This window comes from Lontra canadensis, unplaced genomic scaffold, assembly GCF_010015895.1.
Source record: "Lontra canadensis isolate GAN:19392208 unplaced genomic scaffold, GSC_riverotter_1.0 scaffold28, whole genome shotgun sequence".
Classification (NCBI taxonomy): Eukaryota; Metazoa; Chordata; class Mammalia; order Carnivora; family Mustelidae; genus Lontra; species Lontra canadensis.
Genome location: NW_022631022.1, coordinates 11,574,417 through 11,600,096, shown reverse-complemented (window position 1 = coordinate 11,600,096; position 25,680 = coordinate 11,574,417). Strand labels below are relative to the sequence as shown.

General features: G+C 32.8%; 1 protein-coding gene across 12 annotated transcripts in view; it reads right to left on the bottom strand.

Annotated features, from left to right (window-relative positions):
• Nucleotides 1-25,680, bottom strand: part of ZNF280D (zinc finger protein 280D) — a 129,564-nt gene that overhangs the window by 96,757 nt on the left and 7,127 nt on the right. For 7 of the 12 annotated variants that reach the window (XM_032864869.1, XM_032864879.1, XM_032864876.1 and 4 more), the window contains exons 2-7: nt 17,660-17,705; nt 17,479-17,547; nt 13,515-13,661; nt 11,002-11,067; nt 10,763-10,902; nt 2,536-2,653 (exon numbers count right to left, since the gene is read on the bottom strand). In XM_032864869.1, coding sequence (XP_032720760.1) covers nt 2,536-2,653; nt 10,763-10,902; nt 11,002-11,067; nt 13,515-13,661; nt 17,479-17,506 — 499 coding nt within the window. In that variant the 5' untranslated portion in view covers nt 17,507-17,547; nt 17,660-17,705. Of the gene's footprint in view, nt 1-2,535; nt 2,654-10,762; nt 10,903-11,001; nt 11,068-13,514; nt 13,662-14,193; nt 14,228-17,478; nt 17,548-17,659; nt 17,706-24,467; nt 24,506-25,680 lie in introns of those variants that run through there. The other 5 variants (XM_032864870.1, XM_032864871.1, XM_032864873.1 and 2 more) reach the window with 5 other exon arrangements.

Here is a 25,680-nt window from a genome sequence, read left to right as displayed (position 1 = left end):
CTGCACACCATATTTTAATGTTCTGAAATGTACAACAAAAGTAGAAGTAGTAAACATATTAGAAATAATTCAGGCTTTTACACCAGACAGTAGAAGTTGAAATTCAAGCTCTGTCACTGACTGGCCATGTATTCTTGGCTTATTTAATTAACTTCTCTGAGCCTCTTTCATAAAATAAGTTATAATGCCTTATTTTACAGAACTGTTTTAAGATCAAACAAGATTATGTATTTGAAGCACTCAATACACTATGTGACACACAGAAAGCATTCAGTAATAAATGACAACTACTATCCTTACTAAAAAAATATTTTGTATCTTAACTTACTTTTAAAAAGCACCCACACAACATCTGGCACAGAGAAAGCATTCAACAATAAATGACAACTATTATCATTACTAACAAAATACTTTATATCTTAACTTGCTGTAGAGGAAAAAAAATTCTAATAGATTCACCTGTCAGCTTTTAAATAGGGGAAATGTGCCAGAAAAAGAAAGAGTATTATACTAGCTGGTTCCTCTGTTTCATCCTGTGAAATAACATAAAAAAAATATTTTTTCCATCTTCAAGGCATGTGATCATTGATGGCTATAATATAGATAGTTGGAAAAGATTTTTGTATTTGCGGTAGGATTCTTGTGAGATACTTAGGTTACTTGAATAGCCAATGAATGCTGGTATTTTGATCAAGCATCTGCTTATATAATGCAACAGGCTGGACAGTAGAAACACACAGCTTTATACCATAAGAACTTTTTAACATAAGAAGGCCCGAGCACAGGGAGCCCTAATTGGGCTGAATCCCAGGACCCCAGGGTCATGAACTGAACGACGGTAGCCTCTTAACCAACTGAGCCACTCAGGTGACCCCATTTAAGAGTTTTAAATTCTTTATTTATCCCTGTTGTCTTTGGTTTGTTTTGCTTTCTACACTGAACACTCTCTTTCTGTCAGTAAAATCCTTTCAAAAACAAGTTCAAATCGTCTTCTCCAAATATCCATGATCACTGGACAGTGCTCAGTTAATCATGCTACTGAACATACAGCGCATATTATCATTCATACCAACTATTGTCAAGTCCTTTAAAGTTCATAATTCATTTTCACATTTAATTTATCTTATTTGTGCCTCAAAAAAGCCCTGACTAAAGTAGAATGAGAATTAAAATTTTATCTCCCAATGGCTGACTCCAGGCCTGGAGAATGAATGCATTTAACAAGAAAAATAAAATCTGCATTTTAACAATATGAGAATACTGAAGTGTAAAGACTTAATGGAAACTACAAAAATCTTAAGAATAGAACTTCAAATCTACATCTTCTTCATCATCCTACTTACTGCTCAGGTTAACGTCTCTCTCCACAGCAGAAAACTTAGAGGTAGAGCAGGAGTCATTGTCCTAACTCCCAAGAATACAGACTTTTTCTATTAATAAAGCCCTTGTGTTTTGTAAAACCAAACTTTGGTTCTTATCTATTTTACTAACTAGATTTTGTAAGTATACAAGTGACACCCAAAGTAGTAAATATCAACTAAATATTACTATATGGAAAAACATTTTAGGCACTAATATTACAACAAAGAAAAATGGGGGTTTGGTAGCTTCTCCACACTGATTTGTTAGTAAATAATCTAAATCCCCCCAAATTTTGTTTATCTCTTTCTTGTCAAATATTTGAAATATACCAAAACTACTAATATAAAAGCCTAACTGCCTTGATTACAGGGTATTTTCAATTAGATGAAATTCCTTCATAGCACACTAATTTATTTTAAGTTAATGAAGGACTATGTTTCAGTATACAAAGAACTTCTAATTCTACCTTAACAAGGGAATTTCATATTCCTCCAATGGGCATTTACTGAGTAATGGCCATATACAAATTTATTGTGCCACTTTTATAACAGCACTCTATTATCATATATAACTATACCATCTGATGCGTTTACTGAAAGAAAGACACTAATCTAATTAGGAAATCACTTGTAACCATATACTTTTTCACACTAGTAGTCATAAAAATTAAGACCTGTTTTAATTTCTGTATTTCTACATTTCTATGTTTCTAAAACTTACAGAAATTATTTTAAGATTTTTCAGTCCACTTTCAATGACAAGTGAGAACAAATTCAAAGCTAGTTAGCCTACTTAACAGGAAAAAATAAAAAACATCTTGTTTTTTTAAATATATTTTGATTTAAATTCAATTAACATACAGAGTATTACTAGTTTCAGAGGTAGAGTATAGCGATTCATCAGTCTTCTGTAACACCCAGTGCTTATCATATCACATGCTCTCCTTACTGTCCATCTTATTAGTAAATAAGGTTTTATTTAAAATCATCCAAGGAGGTAAAAAAAAAAAAAAGTCACCAAGAAAGTCAATCAAGAACTATTAGCACCATGCCACTTTACAATATATGAAAAACTTAACATGAAGGCAAGAACTTGAAAATAGAAAGTCAATTCCATAAATATATATTCATCAAGTTTCTTCTTATAATTTTTTTTTAAAGTGCTAAAACCAACCTGGTATAGAAAGTGTTGGTCCCCCTTGGTAATGTGATGATCCTGTATCCTGGGTCAAGTCAAACAGTAACTCTGAAGAATTATTAGATACAACTCGTGCTGAGTTCGTTACATAACCCTGTTAAAATATTTCAAAGGAAGAATATTACCTTTACTCAACATAGTTACAATTATTTTGTTTCATAAACTTTTATGAAGGTAAATTGAAGTGCATGTCAATATTATAAGAATAGCCTTTGATGACTCAGTTAGCAATTAATAAGTTATAATATGCAGAGGTAATTATTACTATCTGTCAAAATCATCATCTACTAAAATTGAAAGCAAGCTCTTACAGTTGTTGTGTTTCTAACTAGCCAATTAAAATAGGGCAAATTCTAGTCTGGGTTTTTTACCCCAAGAGAAAGAAAACATATATACCCATTTTAAATCAGCAGGATTGATACACTCTAGAGGACTACTAAAAATGCAGTATTCCCATCAAAGAGCAAATGGTAAAACTTTGCAAAATCTATGGGTAAAAGTAAAAAATGAGGAAAATACACTGACCTAAGTACAAATTTAAAAGCTTCCGTATCTCTCTAAGCCCCCCAGACAAAATATCAGGGCAAACAAATTAGGAATCAGTCTACAATGCTGTGCATCAGGATTAGGGATGAATATAGCACATGGTTTGAGCTTTAGCATCATTTTTATTGGAAAAATTTATAAGGCAAGTATCAGAAAAAGAAAGAATGGATTCCCCACCACCACCCCACTCCTCCTGTTATTCCACAGGAAGCCGTGTGAGATTGAGGTAATCTCCCATCTCATAAGGCAAATATGAACACTTCGTGGTCAACAGCGTAAACCCAAATAAGAAAGCCAGGCAAACCGGTTAGAATGGAAGCTATTTATAGGAATAATCTGAGACAGCTGCTCTGCTCCTGGAAGCCTTAGGGCTCAAGGGAAGTTTTAGCCTTTCCGTCAGGAGAAAAGATGGTCCCAGCTAGTAAGGACCACCTCAAGAAGAGTGAAAAGTATGAGATGAATGATAATGTGCTCAAGAATTAGGTAGTATAAATTTGTGTATTTAGTATAATTATGAAAAGTGTGATCAATTTAGGGATGTATACACGAATACTATTATATATTAAACATACTGTTAGACACACTCAAAAAATATATTCCAATTCTATTTTTAAAAAGACCATTATTGTAGAGTAAGCTCTCAGAGTGAATTCTGGACCATTCTATATGTCATAATCTACAACAAGCAAAAGTTTTAGGATTAACAATGCTTAAAAATCAAAAGGGAAAAAGTCACCTTAAGAGAAAAATGGGCAAAGGCTATAAACTGAGACACTTCAAAAGCAAAATACAAATGACCCATACATAAAACTCTTTCCAACTTACTAGTCAAAGAAATGCAATGAAGACAATGGCAATTAACTACTGAATTCGGGTTTTTTTGTTTTTGTTTTTTGGGGTTTTTTTTTGACACAGAGAGAGATCACAAGTAGGGAGAGAGGCAAGCAGAGAGTGAGAGGGAGAAGCAGGCTCCCTGCTGAGCAGAGAGCCTGATGCAGAGCTCTGAGATCATGACCTGAGCCAAAGGCAGAAGCTGAACCCACTGAGCCATCCAGGCACCCCTGAATTCACATTGTTTTAAAGATAATAACATGTAATACAAAATAACTGCCTACTCCTCTTTAAAGTATTCAAGTAATGAAAGAAAAAAAAATGAATAGCTACAGAAAAATATGAGACTAAGAAGAAAAAACTAACTGTAAGGTGTGATCCTGAATAGGATCCTGGGAATGAAAAATGACATTAATTGAAACTCTGGTAAAATTCAATTAAAGTTTGAAGTTTACTTAATGTTAATTACCTGATTATGATACATAAAATGTTAGCATTAGGGGAAACTAGGTTAGGCATATATGAGAACTCTCTGTATTGTTTTTCTTGTAAGTCTAAAATTAGCTTGAAATAAAAATTTAAAAATTTTAAAGTAATGATAACATTCACTACTGGCAAAGTAGAGGTTATATTTTGGTACATTTTTGCATAAATATGTTGGCAGCAGCTATCAAAGGTTTTATGTAAGTTCACATCGTTTGGTCCAATTATTCCACTTTAAAAATTTATGATAAGGAAATGAAGACATTTAATGAGAAATACTTTTAATAACAAAAAATTAAAATCTGTATGCCCAACAAAAGAATGGTTAAATTATGATAGACTATAATGCAAACACTATGTTTTTGAAAAATATCCAATGACATAATCCCAGTAGAATGTTCAGAGAAAAAAGAGGAATACATATTTGTATACGTAGTATGGTCCTGATTTATATAATCTATACCATGTCTGCAGGGGGGAAAAAAAATCAAAATATAGTATGTATCCTTTGTTTCTTTCTAAACTTCTCTCCAAAACAAATACTAAAGATAGAACATAAAGGTTTTATTTCGTTTGTGCTTATTAACTAAGGGATAATTAAGTTTTCAGAATTTTGGTTTGCTAACTTTTCTACCGACACTGGTTAAGTTATGGAAACAAAATGAATGGAGTCAAAAGGTATAAACTTTTGGTTACGGAATAAATTAGTCATTGAGATGTAATGTACCTCATAGTGATTATAGATAACAACACTGTATTGCATATTTAAAAGCTGCTAAGAGTGTAGATCTTAAAATTTCTCATCACAAGAAAAAAAATTCTGTAACTACATATGGTGATAGATGTTAACTAGATTGTGGTGAACATTTTGCAATATAAATAAATACCGAATGATTGTTATGTTGTACATTTGAAATTAACATAATGTTGAATGTCAATTATACCTCAATAAATTTTTAACATTTTAAAAAGAAATGACCTTTCCTCACCACACTCTGCACAAACTGCAGAATAAATAAAATACCAAATAAGTAAATAAACAGTTGTTTTTTAAACAAAAAAGAAGTCATAGAAACAGGTAATCCAAACCACTTCTAGAATTTGAGGCCTAACAAGGCAAAATCTGTATTTGAAAATTAACATGTAATATAAAAAATGCATAATGCCATATGACCTGACTATAACCAAGCTCAATCTTGTTTCATAATAAATATCTTCTCCAAATATTTGCACTAAAAAAATGGAAAATGTTCACTTGTATTTTCCAAAATAGTTCTTTAACAGAAATACAGTTAATACTCTTAAAAACTTTATTAGGAAAACAACTCTAGTTAATTAAGCTCCAGAATTTCAGAGAACAGGCACACACTGTTCAACAATTACTGGTTAAAATAATTCTCCAACAGGGAGAATACAAAAAGTTCAGAAAGATATCAAATACAATAGTAAGGGTAGAATAGACACTAGACTTTGATTCAGAAGATTGGCACATTTAACTATATATACCTTGGGAAGGTCACTTCTGAGCTTCAAGTTACTCACCTTTCAAATTGAAGTAATAGTCACAATTGTGTTTTAAATGTAATTGTACTTCATGTTTCATACATGTATTAAATCAAATAGTTGTCACAACATTACTAATAAAAACCTAGTATTATACCCTATTATATAAATAGGTAAACTAAAGATAGTTGTGGTTATATAGGGCTCCCAATACAGTCCTGCTTGTTATTGATGGAGCTGTAATGAGAACCCAGAACCTGACAGATTCTGAAGCTTATACCCTTAAGCTAGATCACACTGAATTAATTTTAAGTGATAATAATATATCACTATTATCGGCAAGAGCTCTGAAAGAGATGCTAGAGTATAGAGATATTCCATGAAAAAGTAAACACACACACACACACACACACACACACACGACATAAAATGAAAAACTGTAATTATAATTTATTAAAAGCAGTGGCTTCCAAAATTCAGAGTAAATTCCCTTAAATAGGAGTCTCAATTCATCCCCAGAATATATCTGTCATTCTTAACTTTGCACATTAGAATGCCTTGAAGAGTTTTTTGTTTGTTTGTTTGTTTTACAAGATACCATTTCCAGGACCCACCCAGACCAACTAGCACAGCCTCTCCTTTTAAAAACTTACCAAGACTGAGAAACACCAACTGAGGTGTTTTGATTTTAAAACTATATGCAACTAATGAATCACTGAGCACTTTATCAAAAACTAATGATGTACTATATGCTGGCTAACTGAACATAATAATAAAAAAATAAAAATTAAAAACATAAATAAAACTATGCCCAGAGAAATAAACATCTCAGAAATAGCTCTAGTTTCTAACTTTTATAACACCAAAGATACAAACCTTCCCTTTTTTTTTTTTTTCCTCACTGGGTCCAACGTTGGAAAGATTTTTATTTATTAAACTGAATTAAATAGTAAAGTTTCTTTTTCCAGTTTTCTACCCTGCAAAAGCTACAATTTATGAAAAGTAACTGAGTTAGTTTGATTCTAACTAATAGCAAAAAATCTTCAATTTTAAGCAGCTTTTCATCTTTTCAAATATTAGTAATAACCTGAAGAACCTTAGGATCCAAGATTGAGAGTCAGTGGTCTGGTTAAAATCTCTCACTTTAGAAATGAAGAAAATGAGGCTCAGAGGTTTCAACAATGCTTATTAACATGGCTGAGTCAGCATTCACGCCTCTTGCTTCAAATCTAAGTTTTTTAAACTACTGTCCCAGGGCTTATATCACTGTTAGTTATTATTTCAGATAGTTATTATCGGTATTAAGTAATAATAACTCAGGGAAAGAGAAACATTTGCCTAAACATATACTTTTATGATACATAACATCTTCAAAATATAAGTGGGAGGTGAATATACTTAGCCATATATTTAAAAATCTGTAGCCCTCTTTTCCATTATTACATAAATTATAATTAAAATAACTCTTCTATGAAAACACCTCAAAATATCAAATTTTAGTACTAACAGATCTGCAGATTACCTAACAGTAATATGAAATAGAGGAAAAATGGATTATTACTACCAAACATATTTGGATTCAATTTTGGTTTTGAACTTGAATATTTGCAAGAAAATTAATAGGTGCTTTCATAGACAATAAGCGAATTACTGTCAAAGCACAAACATTTTCATTCAAATTTATTATTTCTCTAAAGCCAGTGCCAAATAGCTTACAATAAGTATGGCAAAACTACTGAGTTAGTTCAATTCCAACTAACAACAAAGAATCTTTACATTTGGGGTAACTTTTTTTTTTTGAGTAATATAATTCCTTGACTTCAGGACCACTTTACACATTTAAAAATTATGGAGGCCCCAAAAGAATTTTTATTTATTTGGGTTATACCTATTGATATTTACCATATTAGAAATTAAAACAGAGAAATTCCTTAAAATATTTAAGTAATAATAAACCCATTACAGATTAACATAAATAACATTTTTTATGAAAACTGACTATATTGCAAACACACAAAATATTAGTGAAAAGAGTGCTACTGTTTTACATTTCTGTAAATTGCTTTAATGTCTAGCTAAACTGTCGTAGTTTCTGCCTTCTGCTTCTGCCTTCAATTTGTTAGAATATGTTGTTTTATTTGAAAAATAGAGAGAAAATCTTGCTTCATAAAGATATATAGTTGAGGGGCATCTGGGTGGCTCAGTGGGTTAAAGCCTCTGCCTTCAGCTCAGGTCATGATCCCAGAGTCCTGGGATGGAGCCCCACATCGGGCTCTCTGCTAGGCAAGGAGCCTGCTTCCCTTCCTCTCTCTGCCTCTCTCTGCCTACTTGTGATCTCTCTCTGTCAAATAAATAAATAAAATCTAAAAAAAAAAAAAAAGATATATAGTTTAAAAAAAAAGATATGTAGTTGAAAAAGGAAGTAGTATTTTTTTTAAGATTTTATTTATTTATTTGACAGAAATCACAAGTAGGCAGAGAAGCAGCAGAAAGAGAGGAGGAAGCAGGCTCCCTGCTGAGCAGAGAGCCCAATGCGGGGCTCAATCCCAGGACCCTGGGATCATGACCTAAGCCGAGGGCAGAGGCAGGGAGTAGTATTTTAATAGCAATTTAGGATAACTATGGATACACTTCTTTGATAACTACACCAAAATTCAACAGTTGATATTTTCTTAAGAGTTTACTGTAATGTGGCATCTGACTTGCTATTTACTAAACTTTTCATACTTTGTTACATTAAAATCTATCAGTCAGTCTAACACTTTGAATGGATCTTCTATCTGTATGATTCTGCAACATCATGCACTGTTTTTTTTTTAAATACTGGGGTTTTTTTGGATTATGCTGATCCTCCAAATGTACACGGAATTCATTATACAATAACAAAAAATTGTGTTTATTAATTGCACGACCGAGAGGAAAGTCTTTAAGTACTAGGAAGCTACCAAGATCACAGTGGCAAATACAAGTTTTCCAAAATTCTAATTTGTGCTTGAAAGCGCAATTTTACCCAAGAAATGCTATCAGTTGTTTTCCTTTAAATGTGCACTTTGTTCAGTTTGGAGGAAATGTCTGCCAAATAACCAAGACTGAATCACTCACTATGTGTAGCAACGAGACTCTAAAGTAGCCTCCATTATCACCATCCCCTGGCGTTAATGTCCTGCACAATTCCCACCCCTTTGTGTAGGCAAGGCACGTGACTTATTTCTAACCAACAGAATACAACAAAGGTGACAGGATATACATGATTTTGTGTATATAACCATATTATATAAGATCATAATGCCATTCTCCTAAGGATTTTCTCTTGTGGGCTTTGAGCAAGTAAGAAGCCATGTGGGAAAGACCCAGTTGGCAAAGCCAGAGACTCTCAGTGTGACAACCATTAAGAAATTGAATGTTGCCAATTACCATGAGAACTTGGAAGCAGACACCTCTCCAGTCAAGCTTCAGATAAAACTGCAACCTCAGAGTCCACACCTTGAATGTAGCCTTGTGAGACCCTGAAGCAAAGGATCCAGCTAACCCATGACTTGACTTCTGACCCATAGAAACTATGAGATAATAAATGTATGTGGTTTTAAATCATTGTTTATAGTAATATTGATACAAATATATAATACACCATGGTTTATCAGTCATTCTTTCAAGCAAAAGCAGTCTTCTATTTTTAAAAAGTGGGTAGTTTAGCTCACATTTCAATCAGAGGAGTGCTTTTCCTCAAGATAACCATTGAACTTCAGACACAGAAGTGCTTTTGCATACTATCCATTTCATCACACAAAGTATTTTGAAAAGACACATATTCAAGGTAGAGATTTTTAAAAATAACAAGTTAATACTTCATCAAGGAAATCAAGCATGAATGTATTTTAATGGGAGTGCATGGTGGGAATGAATACAAAAACTACTCATACTTGGTACCACCGTCTTGATTTATACTAAGGCACCAGCAGTTTACTCAATATTACTTTTGCATCACCAACGCAAATGTCAACATGGTGGAAAAGGCAAATAGTGTCTTTTATTATTATGACAATAGTACTGACTCCCAAACCCATGAAAGAGTCTCAGGGGACTGAAAACTACACACTGAAAACTACTGCACTAAGGCAATGGCTCCATTTTAAGTCTATATTTATATATAATACATATGTATATACTTATGTAAATACAGTTAGTCTGGATTGAAATCCCATATCTAACATTTTGCCAGCTGTGTGACCTTGAATAAATAATTTAACCTCTGTGAACCTCAATTTCCTCAACTATAAAACAGGAATAAAAATAATAATAGTGCATCCTTTACAGGGATGGTTAAGAATTAAGTGATTAATTTATGTGTAGCATTTAGAACAAAGCATTACACATAAATATCAACCATAATATTAACTATTACCATTAACTATTATTATTTATTAAGAGTTTTTTAAACTAATTATGAAGATATATTTTCAGAATAAAAATCTATAATGTCCTCTCAAAAGTTTTTCCCAATTAAGAACAAAGAACAACTGACCCAATTTACAATCTTAAATAATTTTCCATTATGCAATATTCATTATGCTTTTATCATATTTTGATAACACAATTTTCAATACTTTACCTATTAAACTTAAGCATGTCACCTGATTTGGGAACTGGATGGATGAGTAGTTCCTGCAGTTATTACTCTGGGTACTGGCTAAGATATCATGAAGATAGTGACATTTTCTGATTTTAATTGTGCTTCTATTAGATGGCTACCCATGACAATCCAGAATTTTAATTGGTATTGTTTATACTGATAAGTAATATCCAATGTATCCCTGAGCTGTGTAGTTTCAGAAACACTTACAGGTTTAGACAAAGGCTGAACAATAACAGAACTATCAGAAGATCTAGATTCAGGATGAAAATTTATTGGCGAGGCAGCCACTGGATTTGATGTTGGGTTGGTGTAGTGTTGACTTGTAGGCTTGAATGCAGCAGTAATACCTGTATTTAAAATTACACAATACATTAAATATATTTTCATAAAACTAATGATGTTAAAATACTTCACTTTAAAAGTAAAAAAGTAAAGTAATACTGTACCTCGACTGAGTGCACCGTTCTTTACTCCCCTTGAATATGAGCTGGGGTTTACTCTATTCAAAATATCTACAAAAAATTATATTTATTTTAAAATTCATTATTTGAATAAAATATATACTAAGAAAATAAAATCATGAATTGAAAACAATCAAATAGATTCCTGGAAGGAGTTACTAGCCTTGTTTTATAAAGCTTTTTTAAATTTTATTATTTATTTGACAGACAGAGATCACAAGTAGGCAGAGAAGCAGGCGGAGTGGGGGAGGAAACAGGCTTCCCACTGAGCAGAGAGCCCTATGTGAGGCTCCATCCCAGGACCCCAGGATCATGACCTAAGCCAAAGGCAGAGGCTTTAACCCAGTGAGCCACCCAGGCACCACGCTAGCCTTGTTTTATAGAATAAGAACCACCTTTCTAACTGTAACTCAAAATCCAAAAGCCAGAAGTAAAAGACTGATAAATCTGACTACATACAAGTCAAACTTTCTGCAAAGTTTCTTTTATGGCAAAGAAATATTCCACATAATTAGTAAAAATCTTCCAAAAATATATGTATATAGAACCTATAATTAACATATATATCTTTCTTTGAATGGCAACAGGGCTATATCCACTCAGGTTTCTATCACTCAAAACCAAACCCCTAACCAACCTCCATATTCCATTCACACCTTCCCTGGAAGTATCATTATGAGGGATCTCACCAGATTATCTGCAGCATTAATCTTGAGTCCTGAAAGGGAAAAACTAGCACAGATTGCAGGCTAAAATTACAGTTTATCAGAATAACCTATAACTTAAGGGGTTTCAAATCTACCAATATACCAGAATATACCAGAATTCAATCTGAGCGTAATACAGAACTCTCAGGATCACTTTAAAGTTCCTGATTCTGGCATGCAATTTCTGCAACTTCTAGACTATTTGCTAGTCAAACTAAAATTGGGAAGAGTATGGATTTGCCAAAAATTGCTGGTTACAAAAACATAAAAGCACAAACAAGTCTTAAACGTCATAAAAATTTCCTTTTTCCCTCACAGTAAAAAAGAACCAGATCCCATAAAATAACTCTATGAAGTACAGGAACACACAAAAGTAGGGCTGTTTTCTGATAATGGCAATGCAGTGCTCTATACCTAAGCATTACTTATGTCTTATAGAATAAAAACCTTCTCACACAACTTGACACCATTCTCACTCAGAAACTCAAGATTATTACTCAAACCATCAAAGAACTATTGGCTAATGTACTTTTTCGTGGCTGTATTCTACAACAAAAGTTTTTACTCCCCTTTCTAGCAGTTCTATATAAACACTTAACTCATATTCCATATATTAAAAATTTTATGGCTTACACAAAAACAATAATAAAATTCATTTAAATTCTGCATAACTGTTGAGAAAATAATTTTTACTGGGGTCAGTCTCCTTTCTGACAGAATTATTTTAACATTAATAAACACTGTTCTAGTTGAATACTGTTAACAATTTTCTACTAGTATAATTTAACTTGATCTTAACTGTTATTTTTTCAAAAATTCTAATAACTTTTATAATATGGTAATATTCCAGTAAAAAATGATCACAATGACTAAAAATAGTAATTAAGAGAATGTATAATCATGTTCCACTATCCTCAACAAGCATGCCATCATGCCTAGCTCAATTTACAATCAAAGTGGCACTCCACTTAGAACCTAAAAGATTATCAATCTGCCACAGGAAATGGTATTGAGAATTTAACTGGTTAAGTGATTCTCCCTCTGATAAAACTGAATAAAAGTGCCATTCCAAGTTTAGAGGCAACAGAAGAAAGAACCAAGCTTTCAGAAGCTTTCAGAAAAGTACTGTCTTAATCACACTTTTGAGCACTGCCTTAAGTATTAACTAACTGCTACATCACCCAAGTACAGTGGCTGTAGACAGTGCTCTTCTCTTTCATGACTATAAATGTGAGTTGCTGGAAGATGAATGTGGTCAGAAGCTGAACCCCCTGTTGGCACACAGGCTAGAGACTGAAATTATTCTCTGCCTATATATTTTGTAGTAATGTATGGATGACACTGTAGTTGCCTGGATGTGACAACCCCTGTTTGAGACTAAAATTTATTTAGCATATTAGGACATTTGAAGAAAAGTATTCTAACCTCTTCCAGTTCTCTAATTCTGTGTTTAAGGTTGGGTGGGGAGGGGAGATAAACAAACAGATGAACAGGTTACTTGGCTCCATTAAAAACTATGATTTCCAATTTCAAAAGACCTCCAATGTATCAACTAATCTTAGTCTATTTCTTTTCCTTATATCTGGTATTTTAACCTTTTACCTCCCTCCTCAAGTCCTTAATCACATCCTCATCCTGATTCTGTAATTCTCACTCACCTCTCACCAAATCTTTCATCTCTAACTCCTTACAGAGGAACAAGTACATAAGTACCTTATAAAGCAGTTCACAAGGTCTTCCATTAGAAACAGTATGTTATAAAAATCAGTTCCACTAAAAGTAAATGCTTACTTGAAATTGCTGGTTTTGAACTTGATATCTCTCCAACAAAGATTGGCTCATCATCATCATCATCTTCAACCTCTTTTACTTTCTTCTGCCATGGTTCTAACTCCTCTTCTTCACATTCCATAAAGAGTTCTGCCATTTTTGAATTACCTAATTTTCAAAAGGAGAGAAGCAAACCTTATTTTCAAAAAGAAAAGTAAATATATATTTTTAAAATTCACAGTATATTTAAGATCCACTCTAATAGCCCTAGTGGCAACTCGTGACTTGATAGTTAGTTCATGGAAGCAACAGTGAGAAACTCAGAGCTCACTCTCTAAGATAAAAACTAACAAATTTAGATAAATAGATAATAGTTGACAGTAGTTATTTACATGAAACAGTCAAAACCAGTTCCAGTCTTATGCCTGGAGTATAATTTTATCTACAAAAGAGACTGCACCTAACCATTATCTGGGGAGTAAACGTATTAACAAAGGGGAGATAAACTAAGAATAAGAGGCAACTCATAGGAGATATACTAGAAAAACTGAACCAAATTCAGGAATTCCAGTCACAAAACAGGGATGAGGTGCTAAAGTAAAATAAGGGAAACAAAGTGAGACTTATTCCATTCAGGGCAAATTAGACATTTCTTATCTAAAGAAACAGATCAAAGAATGTGCAGTAAATATGAACTTACACCACCTTAGAAGTTCTGACCAAGCACAGAGCTTCTAGGATGAATTTTAAATATTAAATGTTACTCTTAAATGTTAATATTTAAATATTAAATATTAGTGGTCAATCAATAAGTACCAGAAACTTGAGGAAAACCTCCTGTCTTTTAGACCAAATCAATAAAAAACATAAAGAATCCTAAGGAAAAGAGATAATGCAGAGAGCAAGAAAAATATCAAGGAAAATATAGTTAGCATCTTTAGAGATATTAGATAAGAATGTTATAAAAATATTCAGAAAACAAAAAGTTTTAAAAATATGATAGCCAAAAATTTTTAATTCAATTGATTTTAAAAACTCGAAATATCCCCACAGGTGGAACTAAGAGAAAAAGAGAAAAATACACACACACACTCACACAAACTAGATAAAGAAGAGGACACAAGGTTGTCAGAGAAAATCAATTTCCAAGTACAACATTCACCTAATAAAATTTACAGAAAGAGAAAAGAGAGAAAGCAGAGAGTAGGTTATCTGAGAAGTAATACAGACATATTTCCTAGATTGGAAAACATACGTATCTAGGTTGTAAGGCCCCACTAGGTACACAACACAATGATCAAGAAAAAAGTTACATCAAGACACATTGTCATGAAATTCCAGAACGAAAGAGATAAAAAGATAAGATCTATGGGGTGTGGTGGGGCACAGGGGTTGAGGTGAGGTGGGAAGAACTGTTCATATAAGAACGGTCAGTAAGAATAAGAACCATAGAATAATACTTTAGTAGAAGACAGTAAATAATACTTCAATAATTTCTTACCAAAATTATTTTTCAATTTAGAGTTCTTTACGCAGTCAAACTTTTCATCAAGTGTGAGAATAAAGAACAGCAACATCACACAAGATTTACTTCCCATGTAAAACCCTTCTCAGAAAGTTACTACAGAATCCATAAAAAAGATAAGACTTAACCAAGAAAGAAGACACAGCATGTAGAAAATATGATATTCAATACAATACAAAGTCCCAGGACAACAGCTGTTCAGCCCACCCAGAGGACAACCAGTCCAGACTAGATTGGATCAATACTTCAAAAGGAAATATCTCTGGGACACCAAAGAAAAGATGATTAAAATGTAAACTTTTAGGTTACCTGACAAGTTTTACTGTGTAGAAAATTGAATTGAGAGGCTACTGAAGGGTGTGGGAAGACGTGCCTACATATTTTAATATAACTTAGCAAATGAAAAAAAGTGAGAAGCATTAACAGCTGCACAGGAGAGAAAGAAAGAAAGAAAGAGAAAGAAAAGAAAAGGGAGAGAGGAAGGAAGAGGAAAGGAAGGGAGGGAGGGGGAGAGAAAGAGGAAGGGTGGGTGGGTTAGTGGGAGCAAACAGTAAATGTATGTATTCTATGTTTAACAGAATATTAAAAGCATATTACAATGCTCATCAGTGAACAGCATTTATTGTAGTCATAATGAAACATCAACTATGGATTAACAAAATATTGAGACAATAATTATATTGGGAGATACTTGGAAGGAAGGGGTAGCTCTAAGCAAGCAAAAATTCTCATGATTATTAGAAAGCGGTTAAAACTGATTATGCAACAGAAAGCACAACAAATATGCATATATGCACATAAGCACTCCTCAAGAAACTTTGGTTAAGCCATTTAAAGCCTTTTCAGATGGTCTTGACTATATGCATATACTGCTTTAAGCTGAGATGGAGAAAAAAGAAAAGGTGGATGGGAGGGGGAAGAGAAAGAGTACTGAGGACCTAAACTAAAGTAGTCACAGTGGAGATGGACATAAGTGGATATAACTTAATATACACAATGAGATGGGGGAGGTCTACCAACCCCCCCCCCAAAAAAAACTCTAGAGTACTGGCTTTGACAATATCTTTCATTTATCATTTAAACATAGTCATTTCTAAGGGTAATTTTTAATTAGAGTAATGCCACCTCTACTTTTGACTCAAAATTAGGACAATGTTCTACCACCTCTTAAAAGATAAGAAAAAATACTGTAACTGAAACAACACTTTGGGGATGGCATACAAAGGAAATACCATATCAAATTAAGAACGATTCTTTTATAAATTTTTAAATTTTTTCCTTTCTATAAAAGTATGTCACAAATGATTTCCTGTCTTAACATAATTTAAATGTTAATAGCCTACCCACCAAAACAAAAAAGGCCTCCCCATTTTCCCAAATGTCATGAACATCATGAACTGATCCCTTTCTTTTCTAAACTATACTGTTTTATTAATTATATAGAATTCTGCAAGTCAAATGATTAAAAATATTATATGTCCCAAGACCAAACTGAGCTCTTTGAGTGTATTTCCTTCTACACACTAGATAGCCAATAGGCACATGGTATATAATTTATGGACTAGGAAACTAAGTGGTCAGACAATGCGTAATTTTTAAAAATTAGGGAAACTTACTGTATATGGATAATAAAAGTTTCTAATCAGTTGGTGTTATGGGATGAACTATGTTTTTCCAAGATTCCTATGTTAAAGTCCTCACCATCAGTACCTCAGAATATTACTATATTTGGAGACAGGGTCTTTAAAGAGGTGGTGAGGTTAAAATGAAGTTATTGGGGTGGGTGCTAATTCAGTATGACTGGTGTCCTTAAAAGATGAGAACAGAACATGGATACACGCTTGGAGGTAAAACCATCTAAAGACATAGGAAGCATATGTGCATCTATAAGCCAAGGAAGGAGCCCTGGTACATATCCTTCCCTCATGGTCCTCAAAAGGAATCAACCCCACCAATACTTTGATCTCATACTTCTAGTCCCCAGAACTGTGAGAAATTCTGAAATAAATTTCTGTTTTTTAAGCCATCCAGTCTATGGTTCTAGGTTATAGAAGCCCTAACAAACAATACAGAATACAAAGGTCTTCCTCATTCTTAACAGGGCATTGCCATTGTCAATACACTCAGGATAGATTGTTGAGAAAAAAAAATTTAAAGACACAAAAGAACTTTATGTTTTTTAGAAATAATTATTTTTTGTTTATGCATAAAAGAAACAGAGGTAATTATGTACACTGAACTAATAGTTATCACTGGGCATAAGAAGAAAAAACATTTCATTTCTACTTTACTCACTTCTTAATTTACATTATCTGTTATGTGAGCATTTGATACTCTAACAACTTTCAAGTTTTTTTTGTCTTTAAGAAAATGTGTCTACCTCTCCTCTTTTCTACTGAAGCAAATTTATTTAGTACAAAAGCCACGTATACTAGTATCGGTTGTGGCAGCAACACTTACTTTTTGGCTGAAAAGGGTTGTCGCCCATCAAGTTGCAGAGTTGACTTTCTGTAAATTGTCACCTAAGTACTGACACATGATATCAGTCAATTTTATGAGTCACTTTCAGTAATGCCAAATATTGAAATATGAAACTTGGGGTTCAGAAATTCTTGGATCTAATTTTGATCTCGAAACTCACCATGTGACTCCAGACAAGAGAGCAATTTATATCTCAGTTTTCCTTCCTATAAAATAAAGATACCTAGTATTAGAGTGGATCTCATTAAATTAAATGTACACATACTTAATCTTTTTTCCTACAAAAAGCTCATTTAAGTTTGGTATGTCTGACATATACTTGCAACTCACTTTATATATAATTGGTTCATTCTTTTTTTTTTTTTTAAAGATTTTTTTATTTATTTATTTGACAGATAGAGATAGGTTGAGAGGCAGGCAGAGAGAGAGAGAGGAGGAAGCAGGCTCCCCTCTGAGCGGAGAGCCCGACGCGGGGCTCGATCCCAGGACCCTGGGATCATGACCTGAGCCGAAGGCAGAGGCTCCAACCCACTGAGCCACCCAGGCACCCCTAATTGGTTCATTCTTGAATGAATGCAAATTCAGTAAATAAAATGGTAATTCTATTAAGCACTTACTCCTTGGAAAAAGTCTGAATTATTAACCTACAAATAATTTTTTAAAGTGTCCTTTTATAAAAATGAGTAATCACTTTATGATGTATTGTTTTAGCAAGTCTGAATTTTCAAATACTAAGGGATACTAATCTTTAACTATAACCTATTCACATTTCAGACATAAATGTAATTATTTCCACAAGAAAACATAACTTTAAATAAATTTTAGTTTTTATGTTTCTGATTTTTTATCAAAGACCTTAAAAGGGAAAGAAAATTAATTGGAAAGGGAGAGCAAATTAATTGGACATATTTCATCACCGATTAATTCATTCAAAAGTAACTACTCATTGGCATGCCTGGGCTAGCTGTCAAAAGAGCATACGACTCTTGTTCTCAGGGTAGTTCAAGGCCCAGGCTGGGTGTAGAGATTACTAAAAAATAAATAAATAAACCAAAAAAAAACAGTAAGAACTCATCGCCTTCTAAATGCAAGATAATGTGCTAAGTTCTAGGGAAAAAACAGAAATGAGTAACTCATGGTCCTTGCCTTCAGAAATTTATAATCTAATATACCTATATTTCTTTGGGATTGAAAAGATATTGCTATTAGAATAAAAATTATCAAAAAGAAATTTTAATTCATTTATTTAAAACAAGAATTATTCTGGATTCCCAAACACACAACAGCATAAATTTTATAAAATTTACAAATTTTAAAATAACTTTTAGTTATAAAGAAAACAAATTTTCCTGCTTTCTATTTGGACTGCATTAATCCACAGGGAAAAATAACTCATTTTAATTTCAGAAGTTACTGTTATAAATGTTTTCAATAGTATCACAAGAGTCTCTAACGGATCTTTTTTTTTTTTTTTAAGATTTATTGATTTATTTGAGAGAGAGAGAACACGGAGCAGAGGGAGGTGCAGAGGGAGAAAGACAGAGAATCCTCAGGTAGGCTCTGCTGAGCCCAGAGCCCCACATGGGGCTCAATCCCATGACCCTAAGATCATGACCTGAACCAAAATCAAAAGTTGGACACTTAAACGACTAAGCCACCCATGGGCCAAGACTCTAATATATTTTGTGTTTAAATGAATTCACCAAGTTCTGAAGTCTATTTAAATCTCATTAACTCAATTATTTGAAAAGTTGTAGCTTACCTCTAAACTATTATCAATATTATGAATATGTCAAGGAGATAAATACATGACAATTTTTGCTCATGTTAAGGACCTAGTTGTTAGCTAGAGTATTTTTCAAGAGCCACAATTACACAGCTTATGAGACTCAAATATAATATTTTTTATTTCAGTCGTTATACTGGGTTCTAATAATGGTTATATTGAATATTATATAGTTGACATATATGCATTTTTTGCTAGGTGATCATATAAATATCTTTTGCCAAAACTCTGAAATTAGTATTCAATTTACAAATATTCAATTAATGACTGACTTGTCAATACGAACAGACATCTACTGCCTGCTAAGATAGAGATGACTTTAAGATAACCTACTTCAAAAGCTCAAGGAAACCTCAGAAACCTCAACTGATATAGTCTCAAACACACTATAAAATTGGAAATCCTCTGATGTAATTAGAAGCATAATTTCAGCCTAAAGCTGTATTGTATAATATAGTAGCCATTAGCCACATGTGACAATTTAAGTTTAAACTAATTAAAATTAAGTAAAATTTAAAATTCGGTTCCTCAGTTTTACTAGCCATATTTCAAATGCTAAAAGCCACATGTGGCTGGTAGCTACTCTACTGGACAGTAAAGAACACTTCCACCGGACAACACGGGACTAAAGAATCATTGCCATATCTTGTTCTGATTAATAAACACTTTCATGAATTCCTTTGGCATCTTAGCCATTGAAGCATGTCAAAATTACCACCATAAAAACCTCTCAGGTCACCACTTCAGAATTTTGGTGGTAAGAAATGGAATTCTATGAAGGATTAAATCAGCTACCATGGAAGTAGAATATCCAGCAAAGGTATGCTGTGGGGATCTCAAAGTTCCAAAATGTCTCTAATAGCTGCTACGGCTCAGACTGAGCCCCAAAATAGCCAGAAAAAGAGAACACTCAATTTCAGCTACTGACTTGTTTTATGACCATGTTTAATACACTTGTTTCTATGAAGAAAAAAATAAATTCCAATTAACTGACTGATACAAATACTTTTTAGAAAATCATTCATTCATTGTTGGAGACTGCTCACATAAATATTTTTAATTCCTATCTTACTATTTTTTTAGCTTTTATACATCTAAAATTAAACAATATCTTAAATAATTTTTTCTATAGCTATTTTAAAAAATCAATGGAAATGTAGTTCTAAATATTTAATTGTTAGAAAAATTTACTTTTATCCATTCAGAGGTATCACCTGATACAATATCACTGTGTTAAATAAAGGTAATGCATTTTCTCTGGTACCTAAACACAAAGTATGGCACAGGTGTGTTATGTACTAGATATGGTTCTATTTACTTTCTGATAAAAGATTAAGCAATTCTACAAACCACAACTGTAGAGTCTGCACATGAAGAAAGAGCATTAGGCCAGAAGCCAGAAGAACCAAATCATAGCCTCAGCATTGCTACAACTTTCAATCAAATCACCTTAAAATTCTGGGTCTCGGCTCTAATAATCTATACAGCCTAATTTAGCTCTATACTGTATACTGTGTACTTTAAACATTTATTAACAATAAACAGTAAAACATGGTGAAGAATGAATGCCACATTCAAATTCTGACTCAACCATTTACTAGCTGGATGACCTTGGGAAAGTTAATCTCTGTGCCTTGCTTCACTATACATATGTAACTTATTTCATAAAGTTATAGTGAAAATCAAATTAGATAACACACATAAAGCATATAACTCAGTGCCTGGCACACAGAAATCATCCAATAAACCTTAACAATTTTTAACTTTGTGCTTAATACCATTTTCAAGAACCCTAAGAACAGATCACAGTTTTGTTAGTATACTAGAATTTAAAAGCTATCAGATGAGCATTCAGAAATTATTTTGTTTTTTAAGATCTTCATTGCAATAGTATTTCACATGATGACATGTTAGTTTTGTAAGTATACCTTCTAGAATGTAGCGGTCAAATCTATCCTACCATATTTTCATCTTTTTAAGAAAGAAGCATGTGAAAACACATAAAAAATTTTATACCTTCATATAAACATAACACACAGACCTAAAATGTATCAATACTGTTAAATTACATATTACTAGTCTCATAGAATAAAACAAATATCTAATCAAAGATACCAGCAGATAAAAATTAACATTTGGATAAAGTGCCTTATACCATTTCCATAAAAAAAAACTTTCATTTTACATCCATCACTGTATTTTAATTTCTAAAAAAATCCTTTTTAAAAATGAGTAAGCAGCAAGTAAAATAAAAAAGTGAGGAATATGGTGAATGGTTGAATTGAAATGGTGAATGGTCCATCTCCCCAGACCCAAAAGTTATTCAATGAAATAATCTGAGAAACCACATTATAAAGTTAATCTTTGTTTTTTTTCCTCATTATAAAGATAATGTTTTAATTGGGGGCCTGCATTCCTAACCAAGAAATTGGCAAAATCAAAAACCAGATTAACATAAAAGGGAAAATACAAAACCAAAATTAATATAATTTTTAAAACTGAAATTATTCAAAATAAGGGTAGCATATACAAATAATGTTCAACTAACTCATAAATTATGTCTAAGATTAACAAGCTAGCTGTAAGAAACACTAAACCTTTAATAATTTTACTTATATACTTAGAAGAATTTTTCAGCAGAATGATTTTGATGACATAGGGTCACCAGAACACGGTCATTTTTTTCCTCTCACAAATTTCACAAGAAATGGGTATTCAAATCATTCCACTAACTTTAAAACTTTGGTTTACAGTCTATTTCATTTTATAAACAATTCTTCAGTCTTTATGACTAATGGCATACCGAAATGAAGGTCTATCCCAAATGAACAGAGCTTTAAAGACTCAAAGTTGAGTTCTTAACTGTGAATAACAATTTAGTATTTCCAACCCTGGTTCTGTGATCTCTCAAAAATTTCCAGCTATCTCAAGCTGATACTAGAAAATTCATTTTAATGTTCATTATCTTAAAAACATACATAGTCTTTTGAGGACAGAGAGCCATTTTAAAAATTCCACTTCTATATCACCTTAATATCCATCACCTATTGATCCCATCATGGAAATTAACTGTAACAGGGTTAGAAAAACAGAGAATGATGATGCGTACCTTGGCATATAAATCACACAAATACAAACCTTATAGCATAAGCAATAAACCCTATGTAATTAAAAAAGACCACAACTATTTCATAAAATTGAGATGTTTAAATACGAAATTTTATAAAGAAATTAACTTATTAATTTATAAACATTAAGCAGATGAAACCCAATTTCAAATAAATACAAATAAAAATTAAAGTACTTCCCCCTTTTATGCCTCTTATTTTTTAAAATACTTTATTGTTAGAAAACTCAGTACCTATACTTTTTTAGAATCAGTCCAGTTAATCGGTTACTGTTAAAAACCAGACTTATTCTTGAAAAGGGCACATTTCAACCACACAAAATGTACAATTAGAAACATCTGATCACTAGCAGCTAAACACTACAGACAAAATACTGGGGGAATCATAGAAACTTTAGAAGATTCCTCACCAAATATTAACCAATTTCTGAAAGATTCTAATTTTTATTTTAAGCAGAATACTGCATTCTGAAAATGGTCACTCCAAGAGTAGGAGAAAAGGTCCCCCCAAAGAGGAGAATATGGATATACAGTATTATTTTTTAAATAAACCAAACATCTCAGAAGTCATTTTAAAAAAAGATCATACATGTAGCAGTGTTAACAGTGAACAGGCCAAGAAAGAAAGAGGGAACAGGTTGGAACTCAGCCTTGATTGGAGTTAATGGGGAAAAGGACAGAAAGGAAAAGAAGCATTCCATGCAGAAAGAACAGCATGTATGTACAAAAGATCTAAGGCACAGCAAATATGAGAAGCTGAAAGAAAAAAAAAAAAAAACCCTAGTGTGAGTGGAAAAGAAAAGGGGATATATGGTAGGAGATAAGACAGAAGTCAAACAACACAGCACCCTAGAGATCATACTGGGAATTTTTCCCTTAACCCAAAAGCAATGGGAAGCCAAGGAGGGGATTTTCAGCAAGAACTGATACGATCAGATTTGTGATATAATGTCAAAATAACAGAATTTGAGACTAAAAGACACAGTGGTTTTATTCTATTGCCCTAATCAATCCCCACCTGGCATACTATATATTGGCTATGACCCCTTCAACTATAAGTAACAGAAAACCCAACTCAAAGTGGCTTAAGCAAAAGAGAATTCCTCTCTGCTCATTTACAGAACTAAATACAGGTACAATTTAAACAATGATATGTAAATCTAGATTTTGTATCTCCATTCCTGGGTTTTACTTTCTCTATGTTGTTTCTACCCTCAGAAGAGACTCCCCACTGTGAATGACTATACCAGCTCCAACTTAACACCTTCCAAGATTCAAGTCTAGGGCAGTAATAGTTGACTAGCTCTGATTGGAGTTAATTGGTTTGGCTTAAGTCATATGCCCTTCCCAAATCCAATTATTGCTAAGGACTTGTAATAGGTTTACTCCTACATCCCATGCTCGCCCTGGTACCAGAGATAGAAGAAACCCAACCAACCGAAAACAACAACAAAAAAAAACCCAGTAAGATAAAGACTTTGCCAAAGGATAATCAAGGTATCTGTTACCAAAGTAGGAAGGAAGATGCTGGGTAACAAAAACATATGTTCATTATAATGAATTAGAATTAGAGCTCTGTCTCGGTCAAAAGACAAAAGATATTTAACCTAGGAAACATGAGATTGTGGAGTAGAGGTGCTAGAAGTAAAAACAATTTACAGATTATTTTTAAGTTTGTGATGAGAAAGAAGGAAAGAGGATTATTTATTCTTTGTGATTCAAGTGATAACAATATTAGTAATATTTACTTGCTTTGAGTAAACTAGAGAATTTCATTCCTAGTGTTGAGCTTCAACACTACTTAATTCATTATATACTATTATGTTATATTACAAATTACACTATTTATAATAACAACTTCATTACCATTAAATGCATACATTACTTTGTCTGATCCTCAAAAATTCTATGATGTAGACACTCTTATCATCCTCACTTTACAGCTGTAGAAACTGAATTACAGAGGTTAAGTACCTTGCCCAAAGTAACACAACTAAGAATAGAGCAAGGATTCAAATCTAGGCACTTAAAAGGCCAGACATTTCAGCCACATATCACTTGCCTCTATCAGGAACAAGACCAAAATTACAGGGAAGCAGATTTCATCTCAACCGAAGAACAAAACAATTAATAGTTTAAGTATCAGGAAATGAGATGAACTCAAGATCTGATATATCACCAAAGAAAAATATGAAATATTTAAGCATTATATAATTGAAAATGGTCACTTTCAACATCTCCAAGGGCTCTTCCAACCCTAATATTATAAACATATCCATCTGTTACAGGGATATAAATTTTTACCTACACAGAAAAAAAGGGAATTTATTATTTCAGTTTAAAACAAACAAATAAACAGTTGTTACTCAGAACAGTAACAACTGTTCTGAGAATGTTGAATTATGAAATGCCATTTCGGTATTATGAATAAAGTCTTTTGGTAATCAACCTACCATACCCAGATATTTTCTAGAAACTTTCAAGTTTAATGTAATGAATGAAGCAACAGGGCTGAAGTTCAACACTGAGGATAAAATTCTTGAGTTTACTCGAAGCAAGTAAATTCCTAAAGAAAGAGTAATAATTGAAAAAAAATAATAGTGGATAATTTTAAACAATATAAATTGCATTTTAACAAACCTGTTTGATGTCAACTCCCAATATCAAGTTCTACTTCACAGACACTGATTCAGAGCAAAATCTGAAATCTCAAATCATGATAAATCCATTTCTGAAATTTTAACATTTCTGATAACAAAATTTTTTTAATGTAAAAGCACTAAGTAGAAGGCCCGTGCTTCAGTAGACTACTTACAACTAAATCAATCTAAACCAGCGGAGCTTTAAAGCTTCTATGTAAAAGGAACCCTTCTTCATAAGGATATGGGGACTCTCTGCACCACCTCCATTTCATCCAAGTAAAACCTCTGCTGACCCTGATCCAGGCTGCAGTCCCTTTGCTCTGGTTATCACCATGCATTCTGTCACTCAAAACTAAGTTGAGCACAGCAGTGCAGCTACTACATTTTCTACTGCACAGTAATTTACTGAAGGTATCCAACTGAAGATCCCCATAACCCTTCCCTTGCCAAATCAAATTACCCTTTCTTCATTTACATTTTCCTTGTTTTATCCCAATTTCTTGAAATATCCTCCTCGAAATCTGTTTATATGACAATAGACTGATTCTCTACCCACCTCCTCCTATTTAACTCTATACAGATTCTCCATATTCTCTTATTCCTTTAAATAGTATAAAAACAGGTTT